Genomic DNA, 13,718 nt, shown 5'->3' with positions numbered 1-13,718 from the left:
AATGTCCACTTCCTATGTGATGCTTTGGATGCCTATCTATCCAAGTGGACATAAACTATGATGACGGCAGGGAGAACAAGGCACCTACCTTGTAGTACATGGGAAGAACATCCCTCCTAAATGTTGTGCTGGGACCATGCCACCTTGTGCACTGTGATACTTATGAGCTCCTTGCTGAGGAAAAGCAGGAAAGCAAGGCCGTGTGGCCTGTTTGTGTATCACTGGGCGCAGGCGATGCAGTGCATTCAATGGACACACTTAGAGCCTTTACATTTTAGTGTGCAGAAGACTGTATGGCTACATATAACATTCCAGTTAGTGGCATGTTTGGGAAGAAATAAGGCCGATTAAGGAGTAGAAGAATTATAGATGCTAAAGAATTATAGCTTTATTCAAGGCTGAAAACAGACAGCTCTAATAAGATGATGTTCTAAGGGCATGGGTGATAAGCAAACCTGTATCTGCTGTTCGTTTTAGGCAAATGAAGAATGAGTGAGCCCCTGCTTGGTGTGTTTGAGTCATAACAGAAGTTCAGTGACATGAGCAAGAGGCATAGTGAGAAGACAGAGACATGCCTTAGCAAAAGCAAGCTGAGAACCTGGAGGCATCCCAAGTACTGTAGTGGCCCATCGAAAATGGAAATTATTCGAAGCATTATCACAATGTTTGTCCCTCTTCCCTTGGTTGTCTTTTTACTTTTATAATTCGTAATGGACTCTAGATGAGAATACCATGATGTAAGGACAGGACAAGTTCAACTACTTGGATTAGAATAATTACCTGTGTATTTTAATTGATGAATCAACACTTCATTCTCTGTAGATAGAGATACAAAGTTGCTTGTGGAAATAGCAATAAAGATCATACTAAGCATAGTTCAAATTTAAATAATAGCTTCTTTCACAAAATATTTGCAATATTGCTTTCATTCCCTAGCTGACAATCTGGCTTCTATTCATCCTTTGTGATTAATATCCAAGTAGGCCCTAAATAATTGCCTAAATTCTCAGAAAATTTTCAGCAAAGCCCGCTCCTATTTCATCTTTCATTGCTTTTATTGCTATCAGTGCCTTTGTTTTACATCATACTTTCGTATTGCATTCATATGACGTTGTTTGGAGGGTGAATTCACACAAAATGCAGTTCGGTATTGGTGGCAAATTCATTATGTGTGAGTGTATGACAGGAAACTGATCCTGCTATCAAAATTTACTATTCAAACTCTGAGCTGGCAAAGATCCACAGGCAGTAAGAGCACTTTCTGTCCTTCCAGAGCACATGAGTTTGGCTCTGAGCACACACAAGGGCCCTGGCACAACTGCTTGTAACACCAGCTCCAGGAAATCCAATGCCCACTTCTGGCTGCTGTCGGCACCCACACATACTTTGGTTACAAACACACGTACACATAAATAAACATAAATTCATGAATAAAAACAAAATCTAAAAATCAAATCCAATTGTTTATTTAAAAGCCATTTTACATAGTTTTGTCTTCTTTTGTTTTGTTTTGTTTTTTGTCCTTTGGTTTGGTTTTTAAGGAAAGACCATGAGGGTCGCAGTAAGTCTACTACAGAGACTATGGGATCTTATGATAGTGTATCTGCTGACTGTGCTGTCTTTCAGTTCTCTACCCTGAGGTCAGCGATCGGCACCTTATGTAATTTATGAAATGAAAAACTACTTCTGATACTATGTCCCTCACCGGGCTTCCCCATAGGGCCTGAGCACTCGGGTGTCAGGTGTATGGGTCTGCTGTGCTGTCCTCTTCGGAGCTTTTACTTATAATGGAGACATTATATTTCATCTAGGTGGAGACCATCGGGGATGCGTACTGCGTGGCCGGGGGGCTGCACAGAGAGAGCGACACCCACGCCATCCAGATAGCACTGATGGCCCTGAAGATGATGGAGCTCTCCAATGAGGTCATGTCTCCCCACGGAGAACCCATCAAGGTAAGGCAGTGATTAGGGTGCACGTTAGTTGGTTGTCAAAAACCTGGAGCATTAACGAGGGTTTGAATTTTAAAGAACAAAATCTTCTCAAACCTTTTCAGGTGTGTGTGGGGGAAGGACCATAGGCTGTCCTATGGCCTTACGAGTTATTTCAGATGACTGAAAACTCCAGTTTGTATGCTGGGTTTTCAAAAATGTCTCCTAGAGGTCTGCAGAGGCCCACCGCTTTACCTGTGGCATGGAAGCACACAGCAGAGCTACAGCCCCGCGTTTGCGGTAGGAAACCCTCACGTCAGAAAGTTGTTGAACCGGGATGGAAGTTCTGCACGTCTGCCATGTAGGGTGTGAGACTGGTACACAGGTGCCCACCGTGCAGGCCATAGGGAGGCTCAGAGCTCCCACAGTGGGAGCCCCAGGTGCAAAGTCAAGGGACACAGCCTCCATGGAAAGACGACCGTCCAGAGCCGTGCGTATGTGTAGCACCCACCACACTTTGTGCATCTGGAGATTGCCAGGCGATAAAGTGTTTGTTTTCATCAGTAGCTGAAGATATTCCCTAAGAGTATTGGTGATGGGCGGGCTAGTCTAACTCTACAGAGGTTCACTGAGATGCACAGATTGGGTGCAGTCAATTTCACCGCCTGGTATTTCTCTTTTATTCACAAGTTCTTTTTAATAAATTTTAATAGATAATTAAAACTGAAAAATATGGATTATGGGACCAATACTAGTCTCCAGGCATGTGACATTGTAAAAATGTTAGATGAGACCTGGCCAGAATAAAGCGCTACTGCACAAAGAGCATACCAGGCGATATAAAAGCAAAAAGTGATATAGCAGCTACTGATTCAGTAGATGGAACCTGGGTGGATAAAGCAGTCACCTTATAGTGAGTTTACCACCTAATCTTACAGAAGACTCTTCACTTTTCAGCAATGAGTCCTTAAAATAACACAGAATTCAACTTTCTGATATCCAATTTCAAGAAAGACAAAAACAAAATTTAAAAATAACACTATAGTAAAGACAAGTTTAGCCTTGGCCTTCTTTAATCTTAGGAGAAGCTGTGTGTCTAAAGCCTTCACGGCATTTTCAAATTCAGCTGTTAACTCATTCATATATCACTGTCAAATGCTTTCCAGCATTTACTAGTGTAAATCTTCAGCCACTTGTGTGCTGATTTTGTGCATCATGCGTCCGAATAAGTTCTGAGCTGACTTCCAAGTCTTTGCTGTACAATATCTGGAATTCTGGTTGGGCATAAGCAAGTAGATGAAGCTGTACGGAGAAGTTGGGATTGCAGGAGCAGAAGGGTCCATTCCAAAATAGCAGCTTTATCTGCCTGCTGGGTAGATGGTAGAAAGCCTGGTATCAACTGTCATTGTCTGCTCACATGTTACATACTTCAGCATGGTGGGATGAGAGCAGCGACATTCCTGTCCTGGGGGCTAACACGCCAGCGAGGGACTGGGGGATACTGCACGGCCTTTAAGACTTACCCCTACACAGCACACAGAGACATTTCCACCTAGTCTGTTGTTCAGATCAATCACACATGTGTTCAAGGGAGGAGGCACAGACCCCGAATCTGAAGCAAATGAGCGTAGAATAGTTTACAGCTGTGTTTTACAAGCTTCCCAGCATTTCACATTCACAGGTTTAGTTTCTATAGTTACACTTTTTAGAGAAGAAACATGAGTTTTTCCTAATGTATTCATAAGAGAGTTCATAACATCACAATAAATGTTAAAAATATCTAGACTGTTAGCATTAAAGCCAATGAATGCCACATAAATTATTTTTATGTCTGATTCATATCGGGAGATTAATGGCAGGCTTTTCGTTAGTTGTCTCCATGTAGTTTTTCTTACTTTTGCCACTAGGAGAATTATTTATAGTGAGCCTTAAAGATAATTACCTGACTAATAGCAGGCTAGCCTTGGGGACCTGTGAAGTGAGACTCAGTAAAGAGGTCTCTCATTGTCTATTCATTAGCAGTCCTGAGAAACACTTGATGGATTTAGACCCTCGTGAACACTACAGGGCTGAGTGGGGAGTGCTTCAGCACACAGGGAAACATGAGTGTGTTTGGAGGGCTGCTCATTGTGATTTAGACATTGCCTTTCATAATTTCTGGGAAACATTTTAAAGGCTGGTCAGCTTCTTTGGGAATCGAGATTGAAAGTCTTGGATTCAGCAGACCCCCTTGTTTTTTACTTGGTTTCCTCATAGAAAAGTAGAACCTATTTCCATGGTTTTTTTTTTTTTCTTTTGTTTCCCATCTGTTTGGGTTTCCTTCTAACCGGGTGCTGTTCTCTTGCACAGTCATAAGTATCTGTCATGAAGCCACTTCTCCTTACTGCTGTCCTCACTCATTATCACCTACTTAGGTTTGGAACACTGGGAATAAGCAACCAAGGCTTTGACTTCACAGGGGAAGTCAGTAAGTGGCAGGAAGGGGAGAAATCCACAGTGGGTGCTTCCTTGCCGAGCCCCAGAGCCTCGGAGGACAAAGGAGCTCTGCCAGACAGTCCTCACATAGAGAGCATCCCAGGGAGGGTCCCTCCAAGAGCTCCTGAGAGATGACATTCTCCTTGACTTTCATGATTTCACCTTCTTTTTCTTATGAAAAGAAATCTATTCACACATGTTGCTCATTGTATTCTATGGATGAATTTTTGTTCTTGAATTTGGGGGGGTGAATATGAGATTGAGAAGTGGGGCGGGGGGAAGGGGTGTGCTGTGGGAGGAACACGTGGGCTTTGGGTAGATCTGTGAGGGGAACACATGCATTACTTATGAAATGAAACAACAAAATGCAACAGTAAATTTGTCACTTGAAAATCAGAACATTAATACACACAGAGAAACTGGCTCAAGGGAGTGTACCCAAGAGAACAAAAGCTCCTCAGCACCATTGTGCTAAGGTTGAACTGATGGCCAATTTACTATTGTGCACCTGTTAGGTGTGTAAATCTGTATTATCCTAAAGGAAAACAAACAAACAAACAAAAAAAGCACAACAACTCAGGTTGAGTAGACATCTAAGTAGACATCTAAGTTTTGCTTCTTGGTGTAGAATTATTGTTTTAAGGACCATTCACCCATGTGTTTCATAGATTAGGAAACAATCAGAGGGACACACGGGCACAGGGAGGAGCTCCTCAGTGGGCTGCTTTCCCGGTGTGCTGCTTTGAAAATGCGGGGGAGTATGTGATACAACATTGTGAATGACTTTGGTCATCTCTAGCAAATGCCCGGAGTTTGCTATAAAAGGAAGGAAATCTCGGGCTGGAAAGATGGCCCAGGAAGCCTAGTGAGTTCTAGCCTCAGTCCTCGGAGGGAGGAGGGGCAATCCCACTCCACAGAGCTGTGCATGAGCCACCACACCTAGAAAATAAAAACGTTTTTTAAAATAAAAAAAAATGTGCAGAGTCTTTTAATTATAAGCAGTACCTCAGATAACCGAGTCTTTGACCTTGTTTTTAGAGTACACTTAGTTAATGGAATTTTTCAAATGACCAGCTAGACACAGACTCTGAAAACAATGAACATGATATGATGTCATTACCATCTGTTAACCTGTTTGCTGCAGCGTTCAGTTAAAAATGTGGGCATCCTCTCCCTTCGTCAAGGAAGTAGACGAGCTCATTTGAAAGTATTTCATCCTAATTCCAACATTCGGAGATGGAGGCAGGAGAATCAGACTTTCAAGACTATCCTTTGTCCAGTTTAAGGATAGCCTGGAAGGCATGAAACTACAGGGGCTCAAAACAGAGAGAAAATGTGTGAAAACAGAAATGAGAAAAAACAGAGAGAAAGATCATGTCTTCTATTTAGGCACTGCCTAAGTTTCATGTTATGTGAGTCTGGATTTAAGTTTCGCAAGTCTAGACAGTATAGATTGTAAATATTGTAAATACGGGGATCTGGATCCCAGACACTCTGATTTTCCTTGTCCTCTGTCATTTCCACTTCAATATTACAGTTTGTTTTTCCCAGTTCTTAGTCATTTAAATAAAGAACTAGTGTTTACCATAGAATTATTTTAAAGTAAAATTGTTTTTAGATCACATTCCTTTTATTTTGAAGTCTGACTGTCTTGGCCAAGCTGACCTCAAACTCCAGAGTTCAGTAGATATTCTTGCTTTAGCCTTCTGAGTACCCAGAATTACAGGTGTGTCCTCCTCTGTCCTTATTTCGAGAGTTTCCAGCTACAGTCTGGAAAGGATGTCTTTCCTCTTTTTTAAAGGACAGAGCAGGTGAGCAGCCCACGGGGACTTTGTTATTCTGCGGCAGGGATCTGAGTGGCCTGAGAACAAGTTTTTTTAAGATGTTAAGGATAGGTGGGACAAAACTAAAGAGCCAAAGGAGCAGAGTTACCAGCTGTGGTCCCTGGTAACATCTCATTGCATGAGCAGTGGTGGCTCACTGGAGGTTCCATGGAAGAGAGGGATGTGCTGGAATTAGTTACTGAGTAGAAACATCCAGACAAGGGACTCAGGCAATGCTGACAAGTGGGAAGTGACGTTCCAGTGACCTGGAACACTGTCATCTTGCTTTCAGATGCGGATTGGACTGCATTCTGGGTCAGTGTTTGCCGGAGTCGTCGGAGTAAAAATGCCTCGCTACTGCCTGTTTGGAAACAATGTCACTCTGGCTAACAAATTTGAGTCTTGCAGCGTGCCACGGAAAATCAACGTCAGCCCCACAACATACAGGTACTAAGTGCATTCAGAACCTGAAAGGCATGGCTTCCGTTTGGATGCAGTTGTCTCTTTAGTCACCCTGTTTCTGCATTGGAAACCTTACTGGAAAACGAATAACTTTAGCATTCTTAGTTTATCTTGCTCTAAGGCTTTCACTATCCTCGGAAGATAATTGTAGCATTAACTAATTGCATTTTCTTCCATAATTTTTCATTCAATATATCAGTGGGTATTCAAATACCAACTGCTATCCTGCAGTACAATTCTAGCAGTACCTACTCGGAATTAATATAATTATAACATTTTATAGAGGTAGTGCTCAACAAGTTTGATTGAGCTCAGACAACTGCCACACTGCGGGGGTGCTTGGGCCATATTACTTTTGGTCAACTAACTACAAATAAGAGGGTCCCCCTGACTCTTTCAAATTAGTCTCCTAGAATGCTGCCTGATTCAGGTGTTACCCAAGCAATCCCAGACAATTCAATTGTAAAGAATATAAGTCAGGTTCAGCCAAATGAAGGTGCATATGGGGTGAGGTCTGGTTGGGCTCCAAATGCAGAGTCCCTGCAATCTTGACTTATTACTGCCTCTTGCCACAGCAGTGGGATCATAAAAGGAAGCTCTGCCTCTTTAAGGGTTGATGCCTTCATTCCCTGCTTCCCCTATTGAGGGATGATGGATGGGGTCAGCAGTCTCTGGTCCCCTGACCCAGCCTCCCTGAACCTACAGGAAATTTTTGGAACCCTGATCTCATTCTGAGTCACCTCATTAACATAAATTGAGGTGGGATCCAAAGGGCTCATAGAAAATAACAGTTACTCTGTAATTTAGGAAATTCTCCAGGGTTTGAGGGTCAGTTGCTCCCTCCAATGAAGGGCAAGGGGTAAATCCTCTGTTTGAGAATAGTAGGAACAAGAAGGTTCAGCAGAGAAAACTGTCAGGTTACTACACAGTTCAGTCAGTGTTCTTGAGGAGCAGCAATGGTGGCATCCTAACACCAGTGCCAAGTGTCATCCAGTTTCAAGAGGACCTCTTAGTGTGCATAGTGTGGCACAGGCCTTAAACCCCAGCTACAAGGGAGGCTGAGGCAGGATGCGACCAAGTTCAAGGCTAGTTTGGACTACAGTGTGTTCAAAGCTAGCCTGGGAAATTTATGAGACCCTGTCTCAAAATGAAAGCTCAAAGGATGGGGCTGTAGAGACGGCTCAGCAGTGAACAGCAGATGTTGCTCTTCCTGAGGACTCAAGTTCATTGCCCAGCACCCACACACGAACGTGTAACCTTTTAACTCCAGCTCCAGGTGACTCAGCATCTTCTCCTGGCCTCTTTGGCACCAGGTACATACACAATGCACTACATATGCAAACAGAACACCTGTACACCTAAAACACAAATAAATAATTAGTTTTTTTTAAAAAAAGTTGAAGGAAGACTGGAGACATAGCTCAGTGGTAAAGGGCTGAGCTAGCATGCATAGGGCCTTAGGTTCAATCTCTAGTACAGCAAAGGACAACAAAACAAAAACAGACCTCTCTTCCTACTTCTTTGAAAACATGTAAGCAGCCTGAGCCAGGTAACACTTACCTACATTTAACTGGAAAATAAGCAGTCCTTCCATGTCCATAGACTTTTATTTATTCCATAAATTTGGTCCTGTTTAAAAAACAAAAACCTTTAATGGAAACCCCAAAGAAACAGAAACTATTCTACATCCCCACAGACCACAAGAATATCATAGTATTTAGTCTCTTGAAAACATAAAATTTTTCTTATTGCCAAGTGAGTCTCTTGCTGCTCCTGTGCATTGATGTTCCAAAAGCATACCAGCGGTGAGTAGAGTACCAACAGTGAGTAGAGTAGAGTACCAGCGGTGAGTAGAGTACCAGCGGTGAGTAGAGTACCAACAGTGAGTAGAGTAGAGTACCAACAGTGAGTAGAGTAGAGTACCAACAGTGAGTAGAGTAGAGTACCAGCGGTGAGTAGAGTACCAGCGGTGAGTAGAGTACCAACAGTGAGTAGAGTAGAGTACCAGCAGTGAGTAGAGTACCAGCGGTGAGTAGAGTACCAGCGGTGAGTAGAGTAGAGTACCAACAGTGAGTAGAGTACCAACAGTGAGTAGAGTACCAACAGTGAGTAGAGTACCAGCGGTGAGTAGAGTACCAACAGTGAGTAGAGTACCAACAGTGAGTAGAGTACCAGCGGTGAGTAGAGTAGAGTACCAGCGGTGAGTAGAGTAGAGTACCAGCGGTGAGTAGAGTAGAGTACCAACAGTGAGTAGAGTACCAACAGTGAGTAGAGTACCAACAGTGAGTAGAGTAGAGTACCAGCGGTGAGTAGAGTACCAACGGTGAGTAGAGTAGAGTACCAGCGGTGAGTAGAGTAGAGTACTAACAGTGAGTAGAGTAGAGTACCAGCAGTGAGTAGAGTACCAACAGTGAGTAGAGTACCAACAGTGAGTAGAGTACCAACAGTGAGTAGAGTACCAACGGTGAGTAGAGTACCAACAGTGAGTAGAGTACCAGCGGTGAGTAGAGTAGAGTACCAACAGTGAGTAGAGTAGAGTACCAGCAGTGAGTAGAGTACCAGCAGTGAGTAGAGTACCAACGGTGAGTAGAGTACCAACGGTGAGTAGAGTAGAGTACCAGCAGTGAGTAGAGTAGAGTACCAGCAGTGAGTAGAGTAGAGTACCAGCAGTGAGTAGAGTAGAGTACCAACAGGGAGTAGAGTAGAGTACCAACAGTGAGTAGAGTAGAGTACCAACAGGGAGTAGAGTAGAGTAACAGCAGTGGGTAGAGCAGAGTACCAACAGGGAGTAGAGTACCAGCAGTGGGTAGAGCAGAGTACCAACAGGGAGTAGAGTACCAGCAGTGGGTAGAGCAGAGTACCAACAGGGAGTAGAGTACCAGCAGTGGGTAGAGCAGAGTACCAATAGGGAGTAGAGTACCAGCAGTGGGTAGAGTAGAGTACCAACAGGGAGTAGAGTACCAACAGTGAGCAGAGGACCAACAGGAGCAGATGAAGCTCATTTGTGAGCTGTGGACGAGCCTCCTTTGACAGTGTGCTGACCTAGCATGCTTGAAGCCCTGGTGTGAGTGCCCAGCCCTGCATCAACCAGGAGTGGTCCTGCAAGCCTGTAATCCCAGTGCTTAGAAGATGGGGTCAGGAGGGTTAGAAGTACAAGGTCACGCCTAGGTCCACAGTGGAAGCCAAACTGGGCTACATGAGGCATAGGCTCCTCCCACCAAAAAGCTCATTTGAGTTCTGTGTTTATAGAATTCATTTAAAAAATCCATTAATATTTCAGGAAGTAACTTTCATATCAGTTTTATCATTTCACCTCTTTTTCATGGCTTCTTGCATGATTTCTTCCTAGTTTCATTTATATAATTAATGACAATGACTTAGGATTTTTAACTTAGGAAATCCCTTTCAATAGCATTAAAATGATACATACTTGCTATTATCAAAACTTTAGGTAATTTTTTGTTTAGGAATTCCATTGTTATATAAATCACATCTTCCCCAAATATCTTATGATTAATCTTTCTTGTAATATGAGTCAAGTGTATGAGTGAGTAGAATTTTCTATGCATTTGATTCTCTGTAGCATTTCTTTCATGGGACTGTCTATTGGCTTATGGATACCTTTTTGTCAACCATACCTAATATGACAACAGTAGTAAGATTCATTTATTGTCTTCCTGTCCTGAGTTGCCAAATGTTTCTGTGGCATTAAGTTTTCAATTCATTTTAATTTTTTTTCAGGTTACTCAAAGACTGTCCTGGTTTTGTGTTTACCCCGAGATCGAGGGAGGAGCTTCCACCAAACTTCCCTAGTGACATCCCTGGAATCTGTCATTTTCTGGATGCATATCAACAGCAAGGCCCTAATTCTAAGCCATGGTTTCAGCAGGGAGACGTGGAAGATGGAAACGCCAACTTCTTGGGCAAAGCGTCAGGAGTAGATTAGCGAGCCACAGGGATATGCATTGGATGCCTTTGCGGATGTGCAGAACCTCTGAAATGACTTTAGGATTACAGAAGATGAAAGGCAGAACTATAGTTTCAGAGGCTAAACCCATTCTCCTCTCTCTCCCATTGAAGATGGCAAAAGAAAGAAATAGAAATGTGTCCACTTCAGCGCGTCACCCTTCTTCTATTTAAGAAGCAAACAAACCTCAAGAGTGACTTTTGGGGAGACAGTTTTGTTCTAGAACAACCACCACTTGCTCTCAAAACCCAACACATTGTAAATATTCCAGGCAATTGTAGTCAAGTGCAGCTGTACAAAGGAATGGATTCACCTCAGCCTGTCCCCATGAAACGCTGTTGTTATTGAAGTGTGTGTGGCAGTGTCACCTTTAAAACCTATGAACAGAAATGGCAACATTAGTTCTGTTAGAGCTTTGGGCCTTTCAACTTTGCATCTAATTAGAGTCCCTTATTTAACCACAGCATAGGAAACTCCTTAGGCCCCGCCTTCTTTTCAGCTACATCTTTGTGAATATGTATGTGGTTTCCTTTTTTTTTTTTTAAAGAAAATAAGTAATTAGCCGTTATATGAAATGTGGTATAAAATAGTTCTGCAAATATCAAAGAATATTTTTATGTTTTGACATTAAAAATATTCTCTAGAGCACAATATATATCATACAACAAATGCTTTTTTGGTTTTGATACTATATGTGATAAAACCTATTCTAATTATTGGTAAAAATATGCTTCCTATTAATCCATATAAAATCTACTAATAGCAAAACTTTTAGAATAAAAATGCTTATAGCCATAGTTAAGTGCAATAATATTCTAATTTAATTAAGGAACCGTGACCTGGAATTAAGGCTTGCACACAGAGACCCTGATATAGAGCACAATAGCAAAGGGTTCGCACACATACGTGTTTAAATGATCCTCTACTGCCATGTTCACACACATACGTGTTTAAATGATCCTCTACTGCCGTGTTCAGCTATAAAATCCAAGAGGGAAAGTTTTAGCTCAGAAGAGAAAACAAAACTTATTTTTTTGATAGTTTCTTAAGTATTTCTGTTGACATTTTAGTGTATGTGTATGTGTTAAGAATCAAATTTTGTATTATTCAGTGTTCAATCTGTGAAGATTGTATTCTAGTTAAAATATCCTAATAACATTTCCTAAAGAAACCACTAGTACCAGTGAAGAAAACCTCACCATGACTTGATTCTAATTTTTTCCTGGAGTTTGAACTAATTTCCCTTCCATCCTCTGCCCTCCTCTCAATTCCCTTGCTTCCCCTGTCATTATGCATGTATGTGTGAGTCTGTGGAGTAAACACAGGGCCTGTGCATGCTAGGCAAGGCTGTGTTATTGAGTGACTTCTTCACCACGGAGCTTGGATCTTACTGCTAATGGTGTTCCTCCTAAATGAGTCCCAGTGTTCAATTTGGTGAAAATAATATGGCTTCAAAATAAGAGAAACTTTAAAGCAAGAGAAAGATGCTTAGCTGAGTGTTTGAGTCAGTATTAGCAGAACTGTAGATATGCTGACTTTTTATGTAAGGATTTAAAACAAACAAACAAACAAAAAACCACCTCAGTTTAAAAGTCCTTTACTACCTCCATTAGTCTCCAGCATCAGGAATAACAGTCATCATTTGCCTAGCTCTAGTTTCCCATGAAACTAGCCCACCCCCCCAAAAAAAAATCCAGTGGTTTTCCTAAAAGGCTTGCAGTGTTTCATTAAGCAGTCACACTGATGTTGGAGAGTGTCACCAGCCTTGCAAAGGTGTATTTATAGTGTCACAATGACGTGAAGTTCAACAAATATATTAAGGAAGTAAAGAGGTAAATACACTCTTCTTCTGGAACTAAACTTTAATGCAAGGAAAGCAATGGGCATTACAGGCAATTAGAAAGCATAAGGCATCACACCACCCCCTTAACCTGTGCATTTAGGTAGTTGCTACATTAGTAATCATTAATTAGAATTAGTTCCATGCTGTCTTTTAGGGATGGAGACAAAGTTCAGCGGCAGAACACCAGCCTAGCATTTAGGCGGTCCTGAGTTCCAACCCAAGCAGCACAAAGGAGCTACATGTATCTCTCATATGTGTACAATGTATGATCACACCCACCTGTGTCACTGTGCACACCTGGAGCAAAGGGAGGAACTGCATATACCCCAAGTAAAATAAGAGTGGGAGCTCCATGTGTTCCTGTGAACGAGGAGTGGGGGCTCCATGTGTTCCTGTAACTTTTCTATCATTCTGGCATTTTATCTAAATAAAAACATAAAAAATGTTTTCTGTGAGCAGCTGTCTGTTATAGGTTCTCTGGACCTGCTTGTGAGCACCCGTTAACTATAGAAAAGGAAAAGCATCCTGTCACCTTCTACCTCTGCAACACTGTCAGAACCATGAGACAAGGGATGTGCTAAATCTTGAAGGATGGGGGTGGAAGATATATGTGATTTTCAAAAACTGTTTCAGGAGATGCACAGATAATACACTGGTGATTGCAAGGATAGCTGTTTTCATCTTAGTGGAAAACAGGCCATGTTATGCCTTGGGTGTTTGGGCAAAAGTATGGACAAGATGGCTGAGTCAGTAAAGTGATTACAAGTATGGAGTGGAGTACAGTGGTTCACATTTGTAATCCTAGCACTTGGGAGGGGGGACTCCAAGGCTCAGGTTCACTGGCTATCCAGTCTAGCCTGTTGGCAAGTTGCAAGCCTTTCACAGACCCTGTCTGGAAAACACCAAAAGGCGGATGCATGTAATGAATAGCATCTCTGGCTTTCATATGCACACACATGGAGCTGCATGTGTACACACATACGCAGAGCAAGAGCAGACACTGGGTCTAATACTGGGATTGCATGTAAGCCTCAAATCATTTACACTTTTCCATTCATTGTTGGGAATGGAAGACTTCTTTCAGCATTTAACATCTTTCTTCTGAATCCTACCATTGGCTGCCCCTTCCCAGACCTGCCTCACCCTCTGGTAGGAAGGCATAACATTGAAAGTGATGCTTTTATATTGGCCTAGAGGAGCAGGGAGATGGATGAACA

The 13,718-nt window shown here is 42.2% G+C and overlaps 1 protein-coding gene across 4 annotated transcripts in view; it reads left to right on the top strand.

The window, feature by feature from the left end:
* The window catches only part of Gucy1a1 (guanylate cyclase 1 soluble subunit alpha 1), a 54,846-nt gene extending 41,900 nt beyond the window's left edge, over nucleotides 1-12,946 (top strand). For all 4 annotated transcript variants that reach the window (XM_060378487.1, XM_060378486.1, XM_060378488.1 and 1 more), the window contains 3 exons: nucleotides 1,812-1,955; nucleotides 6,522-6,676; nucleotides 10,433-12,946. In XM_060378487.1, the coding sequence (XP_060234470.1) occupies nucleotides 1,812-1,955; nucleotides 6,522-6,676; nucleotides 10,433-10,637 (504 nt within the window). In that variant the 3' untranslated portion in view covers nucleotides 10,638-12,946. The remainder of the gene's footprint in view (nucleotides 1-1,811; nucleotides 1,956-6,521; nucleotides 6,677-10,432) is intronic.
* Nucleotides 12,947-13,718: the final 772 nt, after the last annotated feature.

The sequence above is a fragment of the Meriones unguiculatus genome, chromosome 2 (genome assembly GCF_030254825.1).
Source record: "Meriones unguiculatus strain TT.TT164.6M chromosome 2, Bangor_MerUng_6.1, whole genome shotgun sequence".
Taxonomy (NCBI): domain Eukaryota; kingdom Metazoa; phylum Chordata; class Mammalia; order Rodentia; family Muridae; genus Meriones; species Meriones unguiculatus.
The sequence above is the reverse complement of the archived record's forward strand: the minus strand, read 5'-3'. Positions and strand labels throughout refer to the sequence as shown.